This window comes from Pempheris klunzingeri, chromosome 6, assembly GCF_042242105.1.
Source record: "Pempheris klunzingeri isolate RE-2024b chromosome 6, fPemKlu1.hap1, whole genome shotgun sequence".
Classification (NCBI taxonomy): Eukaryota; Metazoa; Chordata; class Actinopteri; order Acropomatiformes; family Pempheridae; genus Pempheris; species Pempheris klunzingeri.
The window spans coordinates 17,672,650-17,699,745 of record NC_092017.1 but is presented as its reverse complement, the minus strand read 5'-3'; the positions used below and the strand labels follow the sequence as shown (position 1 = coordinate 17,699,745).

The 27,096-nt window shown below is 44.1% G+C and overlaps 1 protein-coding gene across 8 annotated transcripts in view; it reads right to left on the bottom strand.

Annotated features, from left to right (window-relative positions):
* The window catches only part of LOC139203086 (ephrin type-B receptor 3-like), a 61,030-nt gene that overhangs the window by 12,742 nt on the left and 21,192 nt on the right, over positions 1-27,096 (bottom strand). For 2 of the 8 annotated variants that reach the window (XM_070832740.1, XM_070832746.1), the window contains exons 2-10: positions 17,074-17,138; positions 11,567-12,239; positions 7,808-7,963; positions 6,460-6,795; positions 3,930-4,066; positions 3,129-3,291; positions 2,441-2,549; positions 761-813; positions 283-501 (exon numbers count right to left, since the gene is read on the bottom strand). In XM_070832740.1, coding sequence (XP_070688841.1) covers positions 283-501; positions 761-813; positions 2,441-2,549; positions 3,129-3,291; positions 3,930-4,066; positions 6,460-6,795; positions 7,808-7,963; positions 11,567-12,239; positions 17,074-17,138 — 1,911 coding nt within the window. The remainder of the gene's footprint in view (positions 1-282; positions 502-760; positions 814-2,440; positions 2,550-3,128; positions 3,292-3,929; positions 4,067-6,459; positions 6,796-7,807; positions 7,964-11,566; positions 12,240-17,073; positions 17,139-27,096) is intronic. The other 6 variants (XM_070832745.1, XM_070832747.1, XM_070832743.1 and 3 more) reach the window with 5 other exon arrangements.

Sequence of the window (27,096 nt, the reverse complement as noted above, 5' to 3'; positions counted from 1 at the left end):
AATAAATGTAATTTTACAATTATTAATCTCTCTTGTTCCAGGATTGGGCTCCATTTTTGGGGCAGGGGTGAAATGATAATCCACCATACAATAGGTATACAGCTAGATGCAAAGGTAAACAGGACTGGGTCCCACTAACTAATAACTACTGTAGCTAGTAATGCTTTAAACCCAGGATAGTGTTGGAGACATCTGTAACACTGGAAAGGGATTCCTAAGAGGTGACGAGTGTGGGAGGAGAGGGAGCAAGGAGAGGGCTAGCGATGAATTGAGTGAAAGTACCGCTTGGTGTGAAGTCCTCTAACGGTATGGCCTGGAGGTGACTAGCAGTCTTCCCCCTGTAGCTCAGGAGCTTTGGTGGGTTACCTGCGCCGATGACCTCCTCGATCTTCACGCAGGAGACGTCGATCTCCTTGGCAAACTCGCGCACTGCCTCGTTGGGGTCCTCGTATGTGAAGGGGTCAATGTAGACCTTCATTCCCGGCGTTACTATCGGGGATTCAGTAGCAAGAACAGGAAAGTGAATTTATGCTATCAAACAAAATGTCAACAACATATAAAACTACGTAAAGTTCTGAAAAATACTCTATCAACCAAGTATAGATTGAATCAAGAATAATACATTATTATTCCATTCGATGATCAATCATGATTCTTTGTAGTTGAGGATGCTCATGTATTGCTAAGCTGAAGTATAAGAATACTGCTGCTGGAATGTGAATACTGCAAAAAGGAGGGGTATCTCAGCAAAGAGACTTACTGTACTGCTGCAGTTTCTCTGTGTATTCTGATTCTGAACCGTTTCTCTGCTTTCTGTTGAGAAAGATGACAACACAAACTCAGTCACGTGGACTCCACACAGCGGGGTGCAAATACTGTAACAAAGGCATGAGGAGAAAACAGATCCCTAATAATGCATGCAGAGATGTAGCCACACTACGGTGTTGCTTGGAGAAGATGTTTTGTCTTTTTTGCATTGGAAGCCAGAGATACACTGTAGATAGAGATTGGATCAATGCCTGGTGGAAAATGATTCATACTTGGGGACTGTAACACAAGTCTAAACAAAAGGATATCATACCATTGTCTGAAGCAGCAATTGAAAGGCATTCACTGTCGGTACCCCCAAAATGAGCTGCCGAGACAAAAGGAGACTCAAACAGCAAGCTCAGCTGTCTTGCATTTCTCGCCTTCCTTGCCCTACAGACATCACACTGTTCATTTAAATTCAGTCTGCCTCTTATTTTCTTCTCGTGGACTCTTACTCTCTTGCTATCATTCTCTCGTTCCTTTTTTTTTTATCCATTTCACTTCTCTCTTTTCCCTTTTACCCATGTCTTTCAATTTCTGTATCCTCATCTTACTGCCTATGCCCCTTCTACACCAGAGGAGGGGACATAGACGATGACAGAGTGAGGGGGCTGGGTTGTTGAAATTACATGTTAATGTGCTTCCTTTGTTGTCTAACCAGTAACCAGGGCAATAATACCCGATGGTGATTTGCATCTTATTTCAAATTCTAATTCGGTTCCGGAATATGCCGAAGCTCTGTGTTTTGTATTATTACTATTTTCTCCTTCGTCTGTGGCAGTTGGAGCAGCGGCTAAGCCAAGACCCTGAGAGAGACACAATGTAGCGGTGTGAAAATAGAAGAGAGCGAAGAGGCAGGAGGGATAAGGAGAGGAGGGGGAGCCAGGGAGATTATTATTCAGTCTAGCGTGACCGATGCCCACGCTTGTCAGCCGCTGCCTGAACTGGCTTGTGGAAGGGACCCAGTGGGTGCCAGTCAGTGGTGGGTGCCAACCTTTCACACATATAGACACACACGCACTACATTTGCTGCTTGACAAATGAGTGGTATAAGGATAAACGAGTGTGGTTAGGCCCAGCTGATGCAGTGTCAGACTTTTTGAAAGGTCGGAACAGCCGCTCACATCTTCCCAGTCAATTGGGCCCAGCAGACAGGGGCGCATCTGGGTTCTTTGTGGTCGGGCAACCGCACAGTTGATTCTGAGTGCAGGGCCATGAGGGCAGGGCTATCAGGCCCAACAGCTGCTCCACCATGCTGTGTCCAGTGAGCATAGTAGCATTTTGGCCAAAGCTGTTTACTACTCACAGATTCAGAAGACTAATCTGGCATTCAGTGGCCTCACAGGTGGCACAGCAGTCCGCTGAGACTGTTCTGGGGTGGTTTGGAGGACATGCAAACAAAGTTGACATTTGAAGCTATCTCAATTTTTTTTTTTCAACTTGAAGGAAAAATATTTTCCACAAATGTTTCTCGTCCTCGCTGTCTGAACATATTCTGTAGACCCGACTAAAGGAAACGAGTGTAGAGGTGTTTTGCCTCCCTGTTATCTACCATTGCCACTCTAGTTTCTTATGCTCATTGACGTGCTGTGACTTTTTCGAGAACCTGATAGAGGAGTTATATTCTGACCTGAGGCAGACGATAGCGATGACCACAACTGCAATGATGAAGACCAAGGTGGCGGTGGCAGAACCCACGATGAGTGGCAACTGCTCCTGCCATGATTTTGGAGGGTCGCCTTTAGGGGTCAAAGAGATAAAGTGGTTACTGGGGAAAATTGTCACAAACAAACACCAACACAAGCTGCAATCCATTCGTACAACTGAAGACTGTGTCACTCTGTGTGCTCTGCCATGAGTCTTTCTATATAGGCTCGTATGCCTCTCACACCTACAGTATGTCAGTGCATTCTTATATATGTAGGTAAAACCATGTCCTTGTGTTCTTCAGGCCGTATTAATGGAGAATGCAGAATAGAGAGCAACCTGGGTCTATAAATGCATTTAAGAAGACTGCAAGTTAGACTATTCAGTTCTTCCTCTTTGTCTGCTTAATGATGAGAATGATGTAGAGCAAGAGTGAGGCTTGTACCCTGACTGATTGCTAGGAAAAGGTAGATTTTCAGCAAATCATAAGTCAATTTCTCTACGAGGATTTCAGTTATTTTTACATGAAAAATAGACATAGACATTCTAGCTCTATAAGCTTTTGAGCCTCCATTATGTTCATATGCTTATGCATAGAACTATTATAGAGGTATTGCTGCTAAGCCACAATTATCCCAATATATCCCTGGGTAATGAAGTAGGTAACATACTTTGAAGGTTGGTGCTGAAGTCGGCTGGGCTGCTGTAACGGCCGTAACCTGCCACTGTTCGTGCACGGACCTGTACCACATAAGGTGTGCCAGCCTTAAGACCTTCAATGCGGGCGTTGCTCCGTTGGGCAGTCATTGTATGGGCGATGGCTTCTCCCTGATCCTGCAGGGACAGTAAGTGCTGAAATTAATACCAATTTGCAGCCCCCTTTTTGTGTCCCACTCATCATCATCCCCTCCCTGATGCTCTATCCTCCCTGACACGGCTGACCGATCTAACCATGCGGGTGGGTGAAAACAATATGGAGGCAGAGAAATGGAGAGAGACAGATTGTATCTGATGTGTCAATGCGATGGGAGGAGGACAAGACAACAAACAGAGCAGATATACACTGAGCGCCTTTGTTCTGTCCCTGAGGCCAATCTAGTCACAACTCTCTGGGCCCTTGGAAAATACAGAAACTTTCTAATGCATGGATTGAGGAACGACAGGGGATAAAGAGAGAGGGCAAGAGAGAAGGATGGAATTAGGAGTACAGAAAAGGGCACGGCATAATAGAAATATCGCAAAAGGATTGGGAGGAGAAAAAGAGAGAGAAAGAGGGAAGGGATAGAAGGATGGAAAGAGAGGACTAAATAGGGGAGAATGATCACACAAGCTAAGATTGGAAATGGTGACTTGTCTCGCTGCAACCATGTGTTTATCAGCAGAGGCATTGTCTTCCACATTTACAGAAACACAGATGAAACCACGACCATGCAAGTCAATGAAATTGGATTGAATTAGAGGCGTTGACTTACATTGCTGCTTACCTTCTCATGGTACTTAATCTCATAATCCAGAATGATTCCGTTGGGTTTCTCTGGAGGCAGCCAGGACAGGCTCATGGTGCTCGCTGTGGCCGCCATCAGGTGAACTGTGGGCACTGCAGACGGAGCTACACAGGGCAAAACAAATAGGAAAATCCGCTTTATTTATCGTTTTCTGTGTTATGTCTTTTCAAGTTCTATGCCCTTTGTGTGTTCACAGAATGCCAAATACAAAGTCTTAGGCTGTGAGCTTTGTGAAAAGCTTTGGTCAGTAGTTAGTATGCAGAACCATTCCCCACTAATGCTCAAATTCTCCCTCTCAGAGTCCATGGGGAGGGAGAGGGGATGTCTAATTCTCCTGTGACAAGAGAATCAAACTGCAAAACTGATGGATAAGCCTCTGGTACATGCAGTTCCCTCTACCATGCACCAACTTGTGTTGTGTGCTGGCTCCTAAGCACACACAGACAGATGTAGACTTTTCTCAAATTTAACCATGTGCATGCTGAGCTACTGCTGCACTTTTGCTCCATGTGCTAGAGGAGGTGTTTGTCCTGTCATGTTTTCCTCTGTTTGTAGCCTTCTTAACTGTAAGAAATCATATGCATTTAGCACTGCACATGCATATACTGTCATCAGTGTGAATGTGTGCAAGATGATTTATATAATGTGGACCAAAACAACACAAATAGACATGCATGGACACATGTGGACACAGACACTCATAGAAGACCATAAAACATACTGGCACTCCACCCACCTGAGCTTTTCATGCTTTGATCACATGTGCCTATTAATGGCCAACTGCTGTCTGCCTCCTTCTCTCTCTTTCCTCTTTTCTAAGTTGAGGCTTGTTCTGTCCCTCTGACTCACTCCCTCCTCCCAGTCAACAACACTGTTTTTGTTTCATAAGTGTGTATCGCCAGTCGTATCTTCTCTTCAACAATAAAGTTTCTCACTTTTTCCTATACTCACACAATCACCTTCTATAATTTTCCCTGTCCTCTCTAGCTCTTCACTTTTCATCTTCCTTTTCACCACTGTAGACCTCCATCTCTGCTCTGTCTTAGTCTGTCTTCTCTCTTGAAGCGTTTTAATCCCCGGTTTTTAGTTCTTTGATCCTCCCCCTTGCATTTTCTTTCTCCCTCTGCTGTCTCTGACACGACCATCCTTCTGTTTCTCTCCTTCTCTTTGCTTCTCAACCCTTTCCTTTCCTCTTTCCCTCCCATGCCAGCCACATCCACCGTGGTCCTCCACGTCTCTCATTCCACCCTAGAAGACAATGCTTTCTAGGCAGATCCCTGGTTACTCTAGCCAGGGGATTAGGGGCCCTCCCCTGGGAGAAGACGTTGCAGTAACCATGGAGGTGGCCTCTGGGGCTTATCACCGCCCTCGTATTTATTTTGGTTCTTAAAAGGTGAATGCACATGCAGGGATGGTCTTGGGACTACACCAGGGGATAATCTGATCACAGTTGATGCTCCCTTGCCCCTTCCTTTCCTTTCACCTTTCTCTCTGCACTCAACTGACCCCAAGCACCCAAAGATGGACATTGGTCTCTGTCAGCCCTGTGCCAAACCCCTTGTAAAACAATGAGGCCCTCACATGGGGCCCTGTGGGACCTTTGGGTCCTAGACCCACAAACAGAGGGGAAGCAGGAACACAAGGTTAGAGGTGAAGAGAACGAGGCCACAGAGAGAAGAGAGAGATGATGGGGGAAGGGGCAAAGGATAATCCTTGGTGTTGTCTAAGCCTGCAGAAATAGTAAATTTAACATAGCTAAACACATCCAAGGCACAACTTAAGAGCCCTCAACAAAAAGACCAACTCGTAAGAAAAAATGTGTAGAGTAAGCTCAAGAGCACTGAAGCTTATTGAGGTCATTTAAGGTAAAGCGAACCAACTAAGATGAGCAAATTACTTTAATAATTGCAAAAATGATCTTCCTACCTACCCACGTACCTATCTATTTTAACCCACAATCAATTACCCTGAAATTCAATTTACATTATATGTCTTATAAGCAACACGCACAATCATTACAACCCTATGTTATTCTCTATATACATCAGTTGGGTTTCAGTTTTCTCTTCACAAAAAATGTCAACTTTGCAGTGATTGCTACATTGGCCTACTTACTGTTGTTGCTGTGGGATGGAGGAGCGGTGGGTTGGAAGCAGTGGGCAGCTAGAATACTGAGGGTTCAACACTTTGAATACACACTGCCTCGCTATTGCTATTTGCAGCAGTGTTAGCACAGAGCATGCTGTGGGCGTGTGAAAAAGGTCCCTTTCTAAGCTCATTCAGAAGAATGTCTTCCTTCCTTCCTTCCCTCAATCCCTGTTCAAAGGGAAATATGTAACACTCCTACATGCATACAAGAAATTGATCCCTACTTCTTAAGTGCAGAACGTATTCTTTGACATTCTGTTGTATCTTTTTCTAGCCTTTACAGTTGGCAGTGCCTACAAGTTCAATATTGATCTTTGACAGGTAGCCACAAGGCTGCAGGTGTACCTACCAGCCTGGTTTGTGGTGATGTTCACTGTAGAGAAGTGAGGTGTATAGGGGCTCTTGTTGGAAACACCATTGACTGCCTGGATCTCGAAGCTGTATTGTGTATGGGCTTGTAGGTTACGAACAGCCACACGGCGTTGGGTCAAGCCAAGATGACGTGGCGAGATGTCGACATTGTCGTCACACCGTGAGCACATTCCCCGCTCGGGCAGGCACTTCTTACAGATGACGTTGTAGAAGATGTCATCACGGCCACCCAAGTCACGTGGCTCACTCCATTCCAACACGAGCGAGGTTTCATTCACACTCGAGATGACACTGCGTGGTGCAGAGGGAACAGCTGCAAAAGGGAGGTAAAGCGTGGATGAGATGAGGAAAATGGGTTTGGAATGAGAATGAATTTAATCTCCATGCACAATAGGTGTAAAGAAATTTGTCTTGGTGACAGTACAGAGACAAACTGACAATAGACAAAGATTCATATTGCAAAACACAGTTTACATATCATTATATACACATACATTCATTACTCCATCGCCGCTATCAATGCAATTCATGACCCAAGAATTTTCCTTGTGCTGTGGCATTAGTACATTTTTCATGCATTAACTAGAAAATGTTTTTCTTCCTCATAACAAGAGACTGTTCCAGCAGTTCTTCAGAAAAAAAGAGGACAGGAGTTCAAATTTGAATTGCATGCTCATTTCCACTGTGTCTGTGTGTCTGTGTGTGTGTTCAGTGCTGGGGGGGACGAGCGAAACAAAGTATTGGCAGAGCCTTGGCAATTCTTATCCAATTACCGGTGCCTTATCTCTCACTGCACTGTGGGAGAATCAGCCCCCCGCCCCAGCAGCAAAAAAAAAGGATCTTCTCTCTTCAATAGCAAATGAATTAGCTCCTACGTGCGCGTGTTTGCTCTTAATGAAGGCACTGTTACTAGAAAAATTTCTCTGCTGTGCTTCTGTAAAGGGGTGGCGGCACTGAGAAGAGAGTCACAGAGAGGCGGGTGAGGGAGCGGTGGATGATAAAGTTTTGGATAACGTTGGGAAAGCAAGCAGACTTGTTTGCCGTCTGTGTGGCGTGGTGAGAACATGCTGTTCAGGGCCATTTAGGGCACAACTTTTCCCAAGTTTTGGAGAACATTTATCACACAATAATGACATTTCTTTTATGGCTTCTAATACATCTGATTACTGCTTGAATGTGACCTGTAAACGCATTTTTGCATTTTGACTGAGAACAAGAATACACCGAAGTTTTCAAAAGGATTGCAATGACAGCATTTCATGTTTTCACTATGTCTTTCAAACATGTTGATGTGATATAGTTAATTGAAAGTCGTTTTTACTTACTGGTGCAGGGGGAGTCTGGAGAATCAGTGTCTGAGCGGTAGTAGCCGTTTCGACAGGAGCAAACGCTGGATGCTCCAGAGCTGGCACGGCTGTTTGCTGGACAGGGCAAGCAGATGCTGTCTCCCTGTTTAGACTTGAACGTGCCAGGGCTGCAAGCTGATGATAAAAGGAGAAAAATGGAGAGAGAAAGGTGTGAATAACAACTGAATAACAAATATGTTGACACAAAATTGAATGGTTTAGCCACGGAGCAGTTGACGGACTGTGTATAACTATTTAATTTCTATTATTTTTGCTACATTCATATTACATTTGTCACATTTTCCAAATGGGCAGTGGGCCACTCTCATTCTGGAATGAAAGTACAAAATCGTCACTAATCCTTAGCTCTAGTAGTCAAGCATTTACAACAGGATGTAATGTCTAAACTATAGAGGATAATTTAATGGTCACATGGCCTGCACTTGAACCACTGTTCCAGCTCACTGGTACAAATGACAAAAACTTCTTATTTGATGTGTTTACCATGTGTTTGTTTATGCACATGTATGCATGCATGTGTACATGATTTGTTTTTGTCCACATAACCACACATGTTTTCCTTTCCCTCACTTATGGAAAGGGCAACTTCAGGAAACTGCAGTGGAAAAGCAGTGGGCTTTTTCAGCAGCATGTAGCTGTTTGCATAAACCCATGCACGCACGAAGAGACTGTCAACCCAAATTACATACACGACCCTCAGAGCCAAAACACTGGCATGTTACTTTCATCTGAATTCAGTCTTTTATTAAATACATATAAGATACGCAGAAATCAGTGGCACACACATATAGTACATGCTGATGTGCACACAAAGATGGGTCTGTGCACAACATACACACACACACACCATCCTGTTACTTCAGTGTACTCAATGTTGAGATGCTTTTCTCTAAAAGTATGTCTGCATTGTTCTGTCTTTGAGACAGAAGTCTGTACAGACCTACATAAAACTACCTTCAACATAGTTTTACATGAACTGGTTCTTGATTGCTAGTTAATCAGATGAAAACACTGCTAACCTTTGTAAATGCCCTATCTCCATTCATAGCAGCTGTTTGGACGTTTATAACTTGGGAGAGATAAGTTGCACACACACAAGGAAACACTAACAGCGGCACTGTGATCCAGAACACTTTGGCAGTCTCCATATCTTTGATGAATTGTCTCGTTAAAAGATGAATGAGTTTGCCGCAGTGCTTCATAAAAAAAAAAACGAGAGCAGGTAAGACAGACAAAGTTTACAGGGGCCCGATGATTAGCTGACCCACTAGTGCGTTAGCTCGTCAATGTCAAGGGCAGACTGCTATGTTTGTCCCTCTGAATGATAATTATCACCATAGGTTCTACAATTGTTTTTCATTCCCTGTGGAGAACAACCAAGGTTGGAGGTCAAATCTACAGCAGACCACTTCCTGCCCCTGCTGTTCTCCTGTTTCTGAAAGTTCAATATTAGCACAAAACCACCAGTTGACTGCACTGTGTACATTAGCACTGAGTGTATTTGTTCTTCCACCATTAATCACAGTCATCCACACCACTGACTAACAGGAAGTACCGCTTGATAGACAGATAAGAAATGACCTCGAGTTTTAGAACAGCTACTTCGATTTGGTATCATGACTCATACGAGTTAATTCAAGTTCACACACAACAAAGTAAACTACAAGCAACTGGCAGGGGATGAATATTAGTTTTTGAACATGTTAGCCTAATGAAAGATTTTGAGGGAGCATTCCCATTAAATAAGCTTATTTTTCAGGGAAGGGCTGAAAGTGCTGATCAATCACTCCCAGTGAGTAAAGGGGTCATCCTCCTCCTTTCATCCATTTTCCCTTAGAGGAACCACTAAAGAATAAGGAAGAAAGAGAGACAAGGGGCTGGAGAAAAAGGGAGGGAGAGGTGGGAGAGGTGGAGGCATAGAAAATGCTAATCCTGCAGGCGCTTTTTCCCCTCTTCCCCACTCCCCTGTGTCTTATCCTCTCATGCAGAACATAGAGCTTAAGGAACTGATTAGAATGTATGCTGAAATTGGAAAGTGTGGAGCATGAAGAAAAAAAGTAAAGAATATTGGGGGTGAAAAATGTGCAGCAAATGAGTGGAAAGGCAAAAAAAAAAAAGGCTCATCGATTAATATTAATGCAGACATCCTTACTGTAACTCTGGTGGCGTATTAATGAGAGCAACGGCCTTCGGATTTGGAAGCAATGGGAGAAGGAGAGGTGAGAAAGAGTACAGAGAAAGGGAGAACAACAGTGGTGGTGGTGGTGCTGGAGGAGATGCTGCATGTTGGAACGGGGACAGAAAAGCAGAGAAAGGAAGAGTCATGGCAAGGAGATGATGAAAAATGAGTACGGAGTTAAATAGAGGAAGAGTAAAATAGTGGGAGAGTGGACCTCAGGAGAAGTGATGTGAGAAGAGAAGAAGAGAGGGAGATTTATCCCCTGTGGTTTCCAGTGAAGCTTGATTAGAGAACATTTTATCAGGGCCCAGTCACCAGGGCTTTAACCTTGAGCTGCCAGGAACAAACAAATGAGTTTTTAACCACACACACCATACTTTAGATTTACTATGCTCTCTCCCTCAAACACAAAAACATACCCACTCTCCTCCTAAAGGTGAGCACACATTCAATATTTAGGGTCTGCTAGAAGCTGCCAGAGTAGAGTGTCCATCCGCTCTCTGCCTCATCACCAGTATGGGCATTGTACAAAAGGTCTTATCAGCCTCACCTCTCTCTGCTACAAGAGGAGGAATGAGCCCTCTGAACCCAGGCAGGCAAGCATGATACAAAAACCGTACATAAACTGTGCATGCACTGACATCTCAAAATCAAGCCCACTGATCAATAACCCTGCCAACTCCCCTCTGTCGCACTTATTCAGCTGTCTCTGTTTGACCTACACCCCAAGCCTAATTTTACGCCCCCGTGCCCCTTAACACAGGCACATTTTCCATTTATCCTTCCCTCTCCTCCTGCTGTCACCTGCACTCCATTTCAGCCGAGACCTTGGTGTTTGAATTCACCTTGCTCTCAACCTCTGTGAACCCGTCATGTTTTCCATCAGACCTGGAACCATCATAGAACCTCACAGCTCTCAGAAACAGACAGCCTCTCCTGCATTTCGATTTATTTAGCAACCAGCTGCTAGGCAAAACTGAGGTCAGAGGAGTGAACAGTCGCCTGCTGACAATGTCATCTAGTCTGTATTGCCAATGGATTATTGTGTCAAAGAATACAAGGCAAATAAACGGCTCATAATAATGTGGCAGGTGGACAATCTAGTGATAGAGGCTGTAACCTGTAGCCAAAACAACACCGCTTCAATCTGTCCAACAATCACCGTGTCCACAACAGTCATATGTCCAGATGAAGTGTCCTTCAGCTACACCCTCTACTACCCTCTCATTGTAATTCACTTTGCATAGAACCTTCAGAAAGTATCCGCCTAAAATGCAAATATAATTTTTCTCAGCAGTAATAATGTAATACATTATTGATCGCCATGGGGAAATCCCCCTAACCCCACCAGCATCCTCAAGGAAGGTAGACTGTGGAATAAGTTACAAAATAGCACACCATTCTGTAGATTTGTAAAATAAAGATTCATTGACGCTTGGGTCAGTTCCGTTGCTGAGGTATCTGTCACTCTAACCCTCTAGATTAATCAATCATCACAAACAGAAATGACTTTAGATATCTGTTGTGAAAACACTCACCTTGACACTGTGTATCCTTCATTGCTGGTTCAAACCCAGCAGAGCAGGTGCAGGCTCCTACGGGAACCATCCACTCGCCATCTCCGTTACAATACAGCTTCAGTGGCACAGAAACCTCCAGGGCATTGGGGACACAAGTTCCCGGCGCTATGACCAAGGAAGTTGCCTCGGCCCCAGTTGCTGTTTCTGGGAAAATGGCAAAGTTGGCGATGGTTGTGGAGCACTTCTTGTAAAAGACCCTCACTGAGATAAGTGACATGCAAGCACCAAGGTCCTGGAAGGCCAAATAGAACCCGGCTTTGGACAATGGCCCGAAACTTCGGACTTTTGTGTTCACCCGTCCAGACTCAAGCATAGAAAAGCTCTCATCTGGGGCAATAGTGTCCACCTTCACATAAGGGTTCTCCATCCAGAAAGGGCTGGTGGCTGTAGCTGAGTCTGAGTCAGACTCATAGTAGAAGAGGTTGAAGGTCTCTTTGCAGGAACCAGGGATGTTAGGAATGCTGTTGCAATCACGCACTGTGAATTTCATCTCCACATACACACGGAGAACATCCTTTCGTGGGATGAAGTCACTGCGTAGCCAGTTATTCTGGTTGAGCTCACGTACATTGCAGACTTGGTACGTCCGGATGGGGTTCATGGCATCATCGTAGCCACTCACCTCTTCCCACTGAAAAGTAAGTGCAGGAGAAACATACACAGGTTAGGGGCTGTTTGTGTTTGTTGATGCCTTTGACAGACACTGAGACATTGTGTCTGTCTGATATCTGGAATGTGCATTCGCTCATCTCCAGACGTCTTGCATTAAAACTTGAGGAGCTGTATTCAGTCATGTTGCATGATAAGAGAGTGGAAAAAATGGGGCAGAGATTAGGACCTTGAGAGAAAGAAGGAAAGGGTAATTTTTTGAGTATTTTAAGATACATTCCCTTGCCTCTGCCATGCTGCGCCTTTCATCTGTAGTTAGTGTAGCGAAAAGCCAGGACAAGGACTGCAAATTTATCACAATTACAGCAGCCTGTCACCTCCTCACCACAGAGCCACCACAGCATGTTTACCTCATATCTGTTTGGAAGTAGCAGCCATATTGCTTCACAACCAATTACGCTTCAATTACTGAGCAATGATCGCAACGTCCTCTAATAAAGACAGGGAAAAGACGCTGGTTAACCTTCATGCTTCTCTGTTTTTACACTCCTCTACATCTTTCAATGCTACTAGAGTGCCCAGGGGGTGAATTACTCTGGATAAAATGGGATTAAATTTTCTAAACTTTGATTACCAGCTTCATTAAGTGAGCGCAAGCAAACTAGACTGTAAAAGCTTTGCTGTGAGACATTGTAATGTAATGCATTTTTCAATCTTGAATGAGGACACCACTGTTAAATCATTTCACTTCAAATAGCAATTCCTGTGTGTGTAATGTATCTTCGAGCGTGTGCACATGTGCTGAGGGATCTACTCCCCTTTCCTATCAGACAAACAATGCCTTTAATTTTTAGGTGAGCCATGACCTGGCAAGTTTATTTGCATGGTACTTTTCAAATACAACGGCAATTCATAACAATGCATTCAGGCACTTAAAGGCAATGAGGAGGGAAATTAAATAGAACAAAGTAAAACCAGACAAAGGAGTAAAAGTTAGAGTGCAAAGTGTAAATCCATGAGATTGAACCTGTGACTTTAACCTATTTAACACTGTCTTCTCTAGGCTGGAATGTTGCGCTATTATTTCACCTCACCATCTGCATAAAACGTACAAAAATGGAATGGGGAGGAGGGGTCATTGTTGTTTTGCCTTTAAGCAGCAGATAGTAACAGAGCAGAATTGATAAAAAGGGTGGGATTACACCAGACGTTGACATCGTGTTCCTTGTCATGCCTGTCATGCCTCTTTTGCTTATTTGTTGTTTGGTTCAGTGTAAAAAAAAGCAAAGGTGACTTAATGGTGAGTCTTTACGTCGATTTTGCGGGATCTCTGTGTAATAAGGGTTCTTCTGGTTACAAAAGGGTCTTTTACATCACTGAACCCCCCCTACCACAACGACTAAGATAAGATAAGATAAGATAAGATCTCTTAAATGCCAAGAAAAATCTATGACGAATTTAAATGTCTACGGGTGCACTCACGGGACCAAAGTTTGCCGTTTGACTGTCTCGAAACTCTGGCATAAAAGCACCAATTTGTTCTCCAGAGCCAGTTGTTTCCATCTGAGCTATGAGCATCTTAATTAAAGCAGTGATATGGATGTGGTGGAGACGAAGCTATTCATCCAAGACCCTGGAGGCCATGAGGGAGACAGGAAGAATGGGCGTAACTTGGCCGTGGCATTAAAACGATGGCCCGACGAGAGAGAGAAGGAGGAAGCGACCAGAGGGAATCGATAATCACCAGCCAGGTCAATGGGATGGCTAAAAGCATGAAGTGTCAATGGGTATTTAGTTCAGTGTAATAAATCACCCACTGCAGAACAGCAATACAGCCAAGTGTTTGTGTGTGGTTGTGTGTGTTTGGTTAAATGTACTTGTGTGAGTATGTCTGTCTAGGTGTGTTGCTTGCTTTGTGTGTTTCCTTGAGTGTATGTAGGTGTAGGTGTGTGTCTGTTTGTGTATGCGTGTGTCTAGAGAGAGGTCATCCCCCAAGACACGCACCAGTGGCCAAACACTCTGAGCGCCTGCTTACCAAGCCTGAATGAATTAAGTAGGTCATGTGAAAAAGGGTCAAGTTTCTTGGCATCGATATCTAACAAGATTAATAGTTATGCAAGATTTGCGATCCACTCCATTTTTTCTTTGTCCTTTCCAATCAAAGCCTTAAATTTTACTTTCAGATGACAATGAAAATGCTTCTGTGACACACTATCATCCTCCTTGAAGGTCCAAAGCCCTGCTGGAAAAATACAGTTTGTAAAGTTTTGGCAAAACTGTGACTCTTGGAACAATGATTTCATGGACGATTTGATATTTTATCACTCTTCAGCTTAAGATTAATTCAAGGTGAGCGTTAACTGTTGACCTCGATGGTAATGAGCTTTTAGGCATTAGCTGAAATTCTGTAGCACCAACAAGCTCAGTGCTAGCAATTAGTGTGCTTTTATTTCTCTGTTTGTTGTTGGTATGAATAAGCTCTCTGAGGACATTTTAGCTTGTTCATAGCGTGTTTTAGCATGCTGGGGGTCTATGAAGCAGACAGTGATATAATAACAATAGTTATTATCTCCACAAGCAAACTAAATGGTGTATTGTTATTAGTGTATGGTTATGGAAAACCCTGTGGGTGTCATTCCAGGTCTAAGGGGAGCTGCTATAAAGTGGAATTCCCCTTTCATCGCCCATCTGTTCTGGAAGATAAATGATACGGTAAATTGACAAAAACACACATAATACAGGGAGAGATGGTGAAAATTCAAGCAACAAGACCATTGGAGGTCAAGATAGGTGTTGACAAGCACACACACACACACACACACACCTAAACACAGACGTGCCTGATGCACAGATGCTACAGGCAATACAGACAGACGCAGACAGTGAGACTGACAAATCCGCATACCAAAGTGCAGACACAGAGGTAGAAGAATATGAGAGAATACATGTACACACACGCATATATATAATATGCCATGTGAAGGCAGTGGTTTGCATGTATTGATAACTGAATGTGCTCTTCACGGATTCACAAATGGATTTCACACCTAGCTTTTACACTAAGGGTGGCAGCATCAATAGTAGCGCCTGTATGGTAGTTGCCTCTGGACTGACTGTCACAAATAGACACAGCTTATGTTCCCTCTGTGCTTTATGTCAGCTGCTTTACCTGTACGTGTTGTGCAACACTCTGAAACAGGACAGAGATGCTGTGACTCAGATCTGGCTGGACAACATCCTTGGGAGGATATGTGTAGTCTGTTTGTGAGTGGGTACATTTTCTCTGGATTTTTTTCTCATAAATTGAATTTTTTTTTTTGCGCATTTGCTGTCTCCCTCTCTCCGTGTGGACCCTCCCATTTGAGCTCTCTCAGTATGTTGCTTTGTTTATCCGCTCAGCCACTGTATCGGTTCCTCTTAAAGACTTGTCACCCCTAACACAAAAAAGCCGCAACGTTCTTCTTGCAAGACCGCAAAAGCATACAAATAAGCACACAGACAATACATTGTGCATAAAGACGTGCACACGCACACAAAATCAATCCTCCCTGTTGTCTTGTTTGTGTGTGTGTGTGTGTGTGTGTGTATTTGTAAGAGGAAAAATAAAAGAATAGAAAACTTAAAGGGTGGAGAGACAACACAGGGATACCACAGTCTGTTGCGCACTCTGGTGCAAAATACAAAAAAAAACAATAAAGGCAAGGGATGAAACTCATCTCCAGTCTTTCGGTTGCTAATTTGGGAAATCTGTGCAAAAGGCTTTCCACTGTATATACAAGGTACATCTCTTGAAAAGGAGCATCTGTTGTGGGTTTGCTTGTAAAAGAAATGGGGAGGCATGTTTTAGTTCCTTTGCCATTCTGCATGGGACCAGTGGGAGCATTGCTGCCACATTGTAGCTTAATGAGGAGGGGGGGTGGCAGAGGGAGGCAAAGGAAGATGGACGGATGGAAGGAGGAGGGGGGGAGAGGAAGGGGAAGCAGGGAATGAAAATCTCTGAGGGGGTTTGTCCTACTGATTGTTGCAGCTGAGGTGGCTAGTGTGTCTGGCTTCATTAGTGCTTAGTTACTTGGAAGTAAAGGAAGGGGAGAATACAGAGGGTGGCGACTTCCAACAGCTGGCAGGGAATCTCCCAGCAAGGGTGTTGGGGTAAAAACAAAATATAAAAAATAGGGGCCCACCTTTCAAAACACAAGGGCCAAGTCAGAGGGCCACACAAAGGCGAGGGGAGGAGTGCTGGAGGTCTTTGAAGTATAGCTGAGGAGGGGTCAAGACTCTTTTTGCTCCTCTTTAGGGCCATTGTGGAGACCACATGGGAAAGCAAGATGAGGCTGTCACTGGCACTTTGTGTGTGGTAGATTTGGATGCCTGGGCGTGCCATAGGTCAACGCCAAGAAATATTTTAGTGTTTAACAGGTTATTCCGCGAGGAAACAGACATTTTTCACATGTTTCAAGTGCACTGAGGCAAGAGGAAGGGAACATCTGTGACTGGGCGGGTCGGTGAAATTGGATTGCAGTGTATCTTTCATTGCTCGCTAAAAAGCGCATCCTGTTGGATCCTAAAACATATCCTGTTGAGTGATTTGCTTTGATGATGGTGTATTGGGCTGCAGTATGTGTAGAGAGACATGAACACACACACACATACACACACACACACAGACTGTGCCCCATGAATAAAAGTAGAATCCAAAGTTACAGTTAAAAAGTTATAAAGAGAGAAATCAAGAGCGGTTATGTTGTGTACAGTTATCTCTTCTTCTGCCATCTGTGTCTCCATTAATTAATCAGTCTTACTCTACAAAAACACACAGGGGCACACAAACACACACACACACTGCACAGTAAACTCACCCCGGTCTCAGGGTGTGCAGTCCAGGCTAATTCTGTTGTGGCCCACTTCGTGTCCATCAGTGTCTCTGTAAAAGGAAGCAGAGAAAAAGCAACCAGGTCAGACAAACAGGAATGGGGAAACAGTGACCAATAGAACTTTCAATAGTTTTACAGCAGTGTCATAAAACTTGTTCTGCAGAACAGATAAAACTTTGACCAAAGTAGTTCTCAGATAACTTGGTGAGTAACACAGTGACAGAAAGCGCGGGCTTGGCGCGATAGTAGATTCAATTAAACAAAGAAGTGCTGTGTGTGTCTGTGTGTGACAGGAAGACCAAGAGACGGAAGGAGAGTGAGACAGAGATCTAGGTGGGCAACCTGTGAGGTATTGTGTGACACGTTTACTGCGGCTCCTTGTCTGGCTAATTAGTCTCAATTAGACGTTTGCTTTTATGCAGAGGAAAGGAAACAACGGCGAGTCTCACTGAGAAATGGTTCCGCTTCCCACAGGGCCCTGCGAGACATACACACACTTGATCACACGCACACACATGAAGTAACAGGTTGTAAAACTCCACAAGATATATAACCCAACAGAAGGCTTGAACGGAGAAGGGTGTTATAAAGTTAGGTGCCACAAAAGAAGTGCTCTTGAGCGGAACGGAGGTCAATATACTTCAATTGGACTCAGTTTCTGTCAATACTCAAACACGTACACACTTCAAGTTTACCTTACATTTACGCCAGTCTCTTGGCACACACATAATATACACAATACACACAAACACAAAATTGAGTCTCCTGGAAATCCCTTTTCTCTTTCTCCACTTTCCACTCTCTTGTTCCTACTGACAAAGATGCTGGCTTTGTGAGAGCAGGGAGGGAAGACTATAAATGTCGAGTCTTTTACTACCTGGCGCTCAAGGCACAGTATGCAGCCACCGTTATTATCTCAACCGCTGTGCTGTTCTACAAGATAGTAAAAGATGATGAAACGGCACTACCAGAATGTGAGCTTGCGCTGTCCCTGGTCATGGAAGGGAAGCGAGAGATGTTCCGTTTTTCCTGCCTTCGTTGCAAGGGATGAACCTGAAGAAGACTCTCAGCTAACTTAGCAACTCTACCACTATCTTAGAGGTTTTGTCTGCCTCTGTCGGCTTTCATCTCCGAAAAAAAAAAAAAAATGGTAAGCTGACAGGAGACAAAATAAGTAAGTAAACCTTAGGATTCTACCACACCATCTCCAAATACCTGCTGCGTTCTGGAGCACATGTGAATCATGTCTAGCTCTGTAGAGATGGCATGCTACTGGAGCTGGGAATTCCCATTGAATTCCATCCCCTCGTGTTTTGAGTGACAGTGTCTCTGACATGTGGACGTGCTTATTACTCTGGTGAGAAAGCATGACTTTCAAAAGAGTTTGTGCCAAATGGAGATGGCTTCCTGCGCAAAAAACACACGTACAATCTGATTTCAAATGTAGTTTTGGCTTGTGGCCCTCAGGCAAAATGGTCTGGAACCTTCACTGTAAGCCACTTCATGCAGTGAGAACTGTCTCTCTGGGAGTGGCTCTGGGAGCTGAAGTGAATATTGTGCACTCAAAGGAACACAGGGTCAAATCCAGCTCACAAGCTTTGCTACAAACTCTCCTTTCCCTTTCTCTCCTGTCAGTCTCCCATATTCTCTCCACGCTGATGGTGGATTTGCTTTTTAAGAAATCTTGAATGCAGTCTGCTTTTGCTGCGAGCTCTTTCTGTAACCAGATGCAATGAGCCGCATTTGTCACTTGAGCAAATAACGGCCTATGAGTGTTTTCATCTTGGAAACTGTGTCAGTGCATATTAGCTGTGGGACTTCCCCTGACTCCAACCGTGACAGTGTGTGATTTCGGACCAGTTACCTACAGCTACGCAGGTAGATAAGCTGGTGCGGTGGAAATGATACACCTCCGCTGCCTAGTGTTTATTGTTATGACTGAGCCATGTGTATGGTACGTTGGCTTGTCATTAGAGCTGACCTTGCTGAAAATGACAACGCGGTGAAACACAATGACAGACGGGGAGAGGAGGGTGTGACAGAGATGAGACAGAAAGAACGAGAGCGGGACAGCAGAAAAAGAGATATGCAAAACACACACAGCTGTGCAGTCTGACTCAGTGGTTTAGACAGTGGGTCATCCGGGAGTGCAAGTGCAGCAGTAACCCTTCCCTTCTCGATGCAACTGCATTGTTTAACCTCTATGACTGTGTGTGAGTGTGTATGACTGCGTGTGTGGGAAGGTAATTGTGTGCATGTGTGTATTTTGTGCAAAGCCTTGTATTGTGCCCAAAGTGGAGCACCAATCCTGAGTCAATGGGCCAAGGCAAAAGCACTGAATGACCCCGACCTAACCTGCCGCACCCTCTTTGTCAGTGTGCGAGTGTGCATGTGCATGTATGTGCATGTGGGGGGGCTGTTATGCTTATTTGTCTCTTTACGCTGTGTTTATGTGTGTGTGTGTGTGTGAATAACACATTGGGCAATAGAAGCACACTGCAGTATTTATGAGCGTACAGCAAATTCAGACACCTGCACAGTCACAGAGATTACACACACACACACACACACACACACACACACAAAGGAAGCAAAACAAACCAGAAAATACAGAGCTGCATGCCCACGCACCAAGCAACTGTTTTCATGCACCAAACCGACAAACTTGCGCTTTATGGATGATAAAGGATTGCAGAGATGAAGTGTAAGACAGATTAAAGAAAGAGAGGTGTTTTTTTTTTTTTTTTTTTCTAAAGCAACAACCTCTGAAAGCTTCTCAGACCATGCTGGCAGCTTGCCTAATGGGCCTGGTTGAGAGAATATAGGCGGAAAGAAAACCAGAAGGACGAGTTGAGGGAGTAACAGCCACTGTGTGACTCTCCCCTATCATGCTCTTATTTGCCTTTTAGCTCTGTACATTTCACTTCACTCTTGGAAATCCTGTAAAATGACAGAGGGAAACGTTGTAGGTTGGATGGGTGGTGGGTTCAGAGTAAACCAGGCAAATGAACATGCAAATTTACTGCTGTTAGCTGTTCAAAAAAAACATGCATAGGCAGTGAGAGTGAAGCCTGCAGATGTGGGAGTTAGCATGTGGATCTGGATACACAAGATGTACATGGCTGTTTAATCCATCTTCCTCGCTCTCACTTTTTCTCATTCATTTTCAATCTCTTTCTCATCACCTACCCCTTTTTTTTTTTTTATCACACGCTTTCTCTAACGGCGTTCTCTCCCTCTTACCTAATGATAGATTGAACCTCTTTTCAGTTGTCTTTTTCCCCTTCTCTTCCTTCCTACTTTTCTTGCCGATCTCTATATCTGCGCTTGTGCGTTCACGCTGTTCTGTGATGGATGTGACATGCGGCGTTACAGGGGAATGCTTCTCAACCTCCTACTGTTTCCCAAGACTATTCAATTAGCGAGTCACTGTTTGAGTAACCCGACGATTGCTTTAGCAAAGTGTTATTTATGATGGAGGTCAAATGCACCTGGGATTAGCATAACAAACATGGGGGGGGGGGGGGAATGGCAGAGGCATTTCTTTTCTCTGCGAACTCTGATTGTGTGAGAAAAATTGCAGAAATACAAACAAGCTTGAGGAGATCATATGCGGGCAATACGCACACACGCACAAACACACACACACACACACACACACACACACACACACACACTCATACATGAATAGACGCAAAGCCAACCCCTGCACTCTAATCCTGTAATGACAGGGCAGGTCTAATAACAGGGGAGGGCAGTGAAGCATTTGTCCCTATGGCCGCATCCAGCACGCATACACACACACACACACACACATCTGTGCACACACACACAAACACGCACAGAGTTACAAGCCTCTTAAAATATTTCTTTGTTCAAACAAGCAGACTTCTTAAAAAAAAGAAAAAAAAAAAGGGGAGAAGGACTGAAAGAGGAAAGGGGAAGAAAGGCTATTATTGAGAAAGAGGAATGTGTAGTCGTTTCACAGGACTAAGTCCCCGGGTCGCACGGAGTAGACAGGTGAGGGATTTAGCTTGGATCTTGCCGCGATTACTTTGAGCTTTTTAGCGTGCTCGTCTTTGTTAGCGTGACCTCATCAGATGACAACTGAAAGATAACCGAACCAAGCCGTGGGGAAGCTAAAAGATACGTCTTGACAACCTTGAAGATTTGTTACAGAAAGAGACGCTGAGCGGCGATTGAAATGTTAGCCAAAGGCTTTTTGTTGATGTAATAGCTTCCTGTTAGCTTCTCTTCCTGCTGTAGCCTACGCCGGGAAACAAAATGGCTTCTCCTCATGCTAGCATTAACTTCTGCATTAATGAAATGTGATGACAACAGGATTTTGTTTTCAGCCAGAAAAAGTAATGAAAAGGAAAACTTTCAAACCCCCTAATGGATCCTTCCCCGAAAATCCCCCCCCCCCCAGGCTGTTCCACTAGTTAATTATCTTCTCCCCACCTCTTCTCTGAGTTGCTTTTGTTGTGTTCTTCTACAGTCAAACAGACCAAGCACATGGCAACCTGGCATGGGTAGCCACTCCATTAAAATACTATGCCGTCTGGTTGCCAAACACTTGAGCCTCTGTTTAGCCACAGAAACAGTGAAATGTGTCAACATTGAGAGCGAGGACCCCACGCTCAACTTATTAGCGCTATTAGCCTGATTGCTTTGTGTGCCATCTTTGTTGGCTCCGCTTTTGTCGCCCCAACGTGAAGCGGAGGCAGAGAAAGAGGAAGCGAGTCACAGAAAAAGAGAGCAGGAGGAGAGATGCTATTCAAATTCAAATTGTCCAAGCAGCCTTTTTGCCTTTGTACGGGGCCAGAGTGCGATGATTAGGAGAAGTCCCCTCCATTTTATGGCGACACCTCCCCTTTAGCACCCACACACACACACACACACACACACACACTCGCAGTCACGGTAATTGGTTGCAGAGACATGGACAGGCCAAGGAGGTGATTCCTCTGTGGAATTCCTGAACGGACTTGCCTCCCATGACAAAACCACCCCTCCCCAACCACACACACACACACACATTTCACCCTGCTACCACTCACTGTCAGTCATCTGACAATGGCTGTCACACAAGAGGGCCTGTGTGTGTGTGTGTGTGTGTGCAAACAGGGTTATATCGTCGATGCCTCGGAAATAAGCTCTCTTTCTACCTTTCTATCTCTCTCCTTGTCCCCTTATTTTTTTCCTCCAGACTCTTTCCCTCTCAGTCAGTCTAACTCTTGTATCATCTCTCCCCATGGGCGAGTCTAATGAACGAAGTCTTTGCCCTCTACATTTGTCACCGGGCCCCTGCCCTCAATTATTTTCCCCTCATCAAAAGATACCTTGAGGCTGAATGCTATTTGGGTTGTAACAGCATGCCCTTTTTGGGTGTGTTTTTTGTCTGTCTGCTTAGCCCATTGCGTCTGCAGAGGCAATTTCTGACAAGCAGCTCTTACCCGATGACACTGGAACTTGCGATAAATAAACATAAACAAAACACAATGGTGCTCTTTTCTGTCAGAGGCTTTGAGGATGTGGAGCAAGGCATTTGAAATGGAAAAAGATGAAGCTTTGATCGCAGAAAGGAGGACATTGTGAGCCACTGCGGCTGCTTTTTGAAATTACATACATGTGCGTGAGGGTGTGCAAGTGTGTGTACGTGTGTGTGTGTGTGTGTGTGTGTGTGTGTGTGTGTGTTTGCGTGTGTCTACTGCAACCAAGAAGTGCATTGCCTTTTTCAAGGGCTCATGAAGTCTAGTCTAGTTCCTGTACTGCCAATGGAATGGGCCTCTTTGTCTTTATCCCCTCCCTTTTCTCTCTCTCTCTCTCTCTCTCTCTCTCTCTCTCTCCCTCCCTATCCCCTTCTCTCACTAACTCTCCTAATTACAAAGCACAGAGGATCTGACGAACAGGTAGCCCTAAGGGCATCTGTCTACAAAACCAGGTGTGCCTCTGTGTGTGTGTGGCTCTGAATACATGTGTGTCAGCTTGTGTGTGTTCAAATGCTTGTGCGTCTGTATGTGTGCATGTTCAGGCTTTTGAAGCTGCCGTCTCGCTATGACGAGTCTGAGTGATCGTACGTGTGCCTGTTTGAGTCACGTGTAAATGTGAGTGGTTGAAACTGGAGCTTGTGCTTTGTTTACTGCATTGTCTCTGTGACTTTTACACTTGTACCTCTCAGGATTAGTCGCTCTATTGTTGGCAACTTAGAAATGAAGCTTATTTCATTGTTTCACCAACTGACTTTCATGGAAATGCTTATATGTGAAACTCTCTCTTGCTCTTCTTTGCCTTTTGATTCTTAGCATGTGTGTGTGCAATTATGAGTGTGTGTGTGTGTGTGTGTGTGTGTGTGTGTGTGAATGTGCACATTCTCTCCCTTCTCTTCCCCAACTTCCTAGTTAACCACTCAACCTCTCACCCTGCCCTACACCCGGCATTCACAGCTGTCTGCATTGTCCCATCGGCTCATTGAATGGCTCTGTGTTCAGTTGCTATTGAATAAGTCACAGCCCCTTCATCAACAGCACTGACAACATAACACATACACACACAAATGCACGCATTCACGGTTGGGGGTTAGCCATTAGCACTTGTTTAACTGGCTACTTGCTCTCTGACACAAGCACTTCAGATTACCTTAAAAATGCCATCTTTGCTCCTGTTTGTGTATCTCCTACCTTCTCTTGTAAATGAAAATGCAGAGGTAATAACAAGCCAGCAGATTGCCCAAGAGATGCAAGTCTAACTTACAGCTTACTGACATGGCATTTTCAGTACTTGAGCTGGCTTTGAACCTGCAACCTTGTAGTTACCGCTTCATTTCCCATACTGTGAGAACTGCACTTAACACTTTGCTCTCAGAGGAGAATGTTAAAGCTTTTGCTCACTGTCCATAACACTCCACATTTATCTTCATGTCTCCGGGCCCCTACGCTCAACATGTACACCACTGTCTTCGCGTGCGTGTGCTGCTTCCACAAAATTGCTGATGCGGACTATGGCGACTTAATAACAGAGTTCAGGGCCTTTGTCTGTGAAGACCTAACCAGTTTTTTTTCTTTTACGGTCATGCCTCTCTGCGTGATGTGAATTCAACAGTTCTACAGGGTTTCATTCCCCACTGAAGTATTCCTCTCGAGGAGTCATCCCAGACCATGCTGATTTACGACACTGAGATGTTTGGCCTTGTCATATGAAATCTAATTAGGGCTGCTAGTGCTTTAACTCACCTCTAACTGGAAACCAAGCATGGGGCCACATATCTGATCCTGACATCATCTGAAATGGAAATATGACTCCTACATTTAAATAAGGATATTGTCACCGCAAAAATAAAAACAAACCAAAACAAAAGAATCTGAGTAATAATCTGCTAAGCATTGTTTCATTATAGCAATGACTTTATAAGGTTTTGTGTTACCTGTACCACTCATATTTCATTTTGGAAAGGCATGTTCCTCATTTGCAAGTGATTATGTTAAGGGCATCAAGGCTGCTTGTGTTTAACCACCATCAGGAAATGGGCACACAACCAGGTTTCTGCCAGGACACGGGATATTTACATCACCTAACATGGAAACTATTGCCTCAACTGAAGCAATTTTTCACTTACAACCCTTCCTGGAGACTGTCCACACCTCTCTCCCTCTCTTTATGTTTTATAACATTTCATAATTCAGTCTGGGTTTTGATTTTTTCGTTCCTCCAACTAAATTCAGTGTCGTATGCTGACAGTAAACGCTCTTTTAAGCACAAGACTCTAGTCATGAATTAAGACAGCTGAATCCAAGCACAGGGTGACTTGTGCGGTGTGTGCCTGTGCGTGAGACACCTAGATTCCATCATCTGATTTCCTGGCAAATGACTCAGCCAACTGCGACTGAAAAATGCAAACAAGCAAGCGAGGAGCTGGTTCACTTTTGCCCCAAGGATCTGCATATGGAAATACGAGTCTCCTTGTCAAGTTTTGTGGGTAGTTGTGCATGTGTTTGTATTAGTCAGATTGAGAAAGGAAGCGAGACAGAGTAATTTGGCTCAGTTTGTGTGTGTGTGTGTGTGTGTGTGTGTGTGTATGATAGAGCGTGTGCGCGTGTCACTACAGCTGCTGATTTTATTCCGTTTCACCTCACGCTCCGTGGGGTAGGCAGCAATGCCTGGAATACAATTCATATTTAAAACACAATATAGTGTAGCGGCAACCTCAGCAAGCTCTGATTGATTTACTTGTCTGTCATGCAGATGAAAGGCAAACAAATACACTACACACATACACATAAACGTACGCAGGTACACACTTCACTTCTGTGTCTTCTGCTTCTTTGAAAATACTTCTTTGACACATACCAAAATAACAAGCAGGCAACACGCCTCCTAACATCAGCTCCACCATTACGTACCTCTGAACCACACTATTTATAACATATACTGTAAAAAAAAAAAAACTGCACTCTGTTTTATACAGGCAATACCTTCTTTTGTATTTAATAGGTTCAAAGCCTTCCTCCAGGGCACTGCAGTAATAGAAGTGAAAGAACAGCAGACTCCAGTGTTTTGCAGACAGTTTACTGTGTACAATAAAACGGTTATAGAAACGGGGCATTATTTTTCTGTCAAAACTGAAAATTCCTTGGATCAACCAGTTATTTAGGAGCTATGGAAGAAGACCATTACGTGAATTATCTAAAAATATTCCGTGCTTTCATGCAACCAGCGTTCAGGAAGAACGCAGCCAGAATGACGGAAAATATTCTTTCACATCTTCCAAAACAGATACATGTCTTTTTATCTCTCCATCTCATATTCCATGTACTTTGGCATTTACTTAAAGCTTGTTACCGAAGTTCAACAATTGCCTCATTATGTGTTCACCTACAAAGACATAAAAGGGGGGCGGTGGAGTAATTTACTCAATGAGATAAAGCAGTGCCGATATTCTTTGATTTGCTGCTTTGTCTGGCCAAACCTGCAGACTGCTATGATGACTCCTCAGTGGATATGGCTGATGAACAAACGGCACTCTATAGCTTGCAACACTGATAAGAATCATGCAAGGTAACTCAGACACTAATAAATATGAAGTGCCTCAAAGGTCAAATGAGAAGAGGGAATTATATGTTGTGATTCAATTAGTCTCGGAAGAAGCTGCATTCTTAATCAACAGTTTCATTTAAATGTTAGACCCTCAACAAATTCTAATTAAAATGAATCACAGGGAGGCATGCAGGTAGGTATGGGAGACAGACAGCCATGCTTACACAAACAAATTGTTTATCTGTCTGTCTGTCTGTCTGTCTGTCTTCAAGCATCCCAGCATTATTTTACTCTGTGTGTGCATGAGTGTGTGTCTGTCTGTGAGCAGAAATTCACCTGGCGCCTCTGCCTCTCTAAGGGATTTCGGGCATTAGTGGTGCAGGCTAACATTGTGACAGGTGAGTGTCAGGACTCGCTAACCCCATCTCAGTCACATTTAGCATATCAAGTCTGCCAAAAGGGTTTTGGCAACCAACATTTCGCCCTCATGCTTTGCCTTCATCAACCCCCCCCTCCTCCCAGTCACATTTCCACAGATTACAGTGTGTCCTTTTGTGAAAGCTTCTTGGGAAAGTGTACCCTTGTGGGTACAGAGACCACGCTGTGACTGAGGCATCACAGGTTTGATCGCCAAGGTCGGTGTGTGCTCATTATGAGACTGTTGAAATGTCCTTCAGTGAGAAAAAGAACCTCTATTTGGTCAGTGATTGTAAGTCGCTGTGGTGACCAAGCAAGACTGTTTGTAGTAAAATGAAAACGTTCGGACATTCACGCCAGATACAAAAAGCAATGAATGAGGATTGAACAATGTGAAAACAATAATAGAATATCTGCCAACAGTCTCCTCCATTTTCAATGCATAACTTTCCAGCCTGATACAGCCACAACACAAAGGAAATAACTATTGAATACGGGTTTTTCTGTCAAGATAAGCGAGGGAGCTGCGAGTGGAGAGAGGAAAAAAAAAAAGAGAGC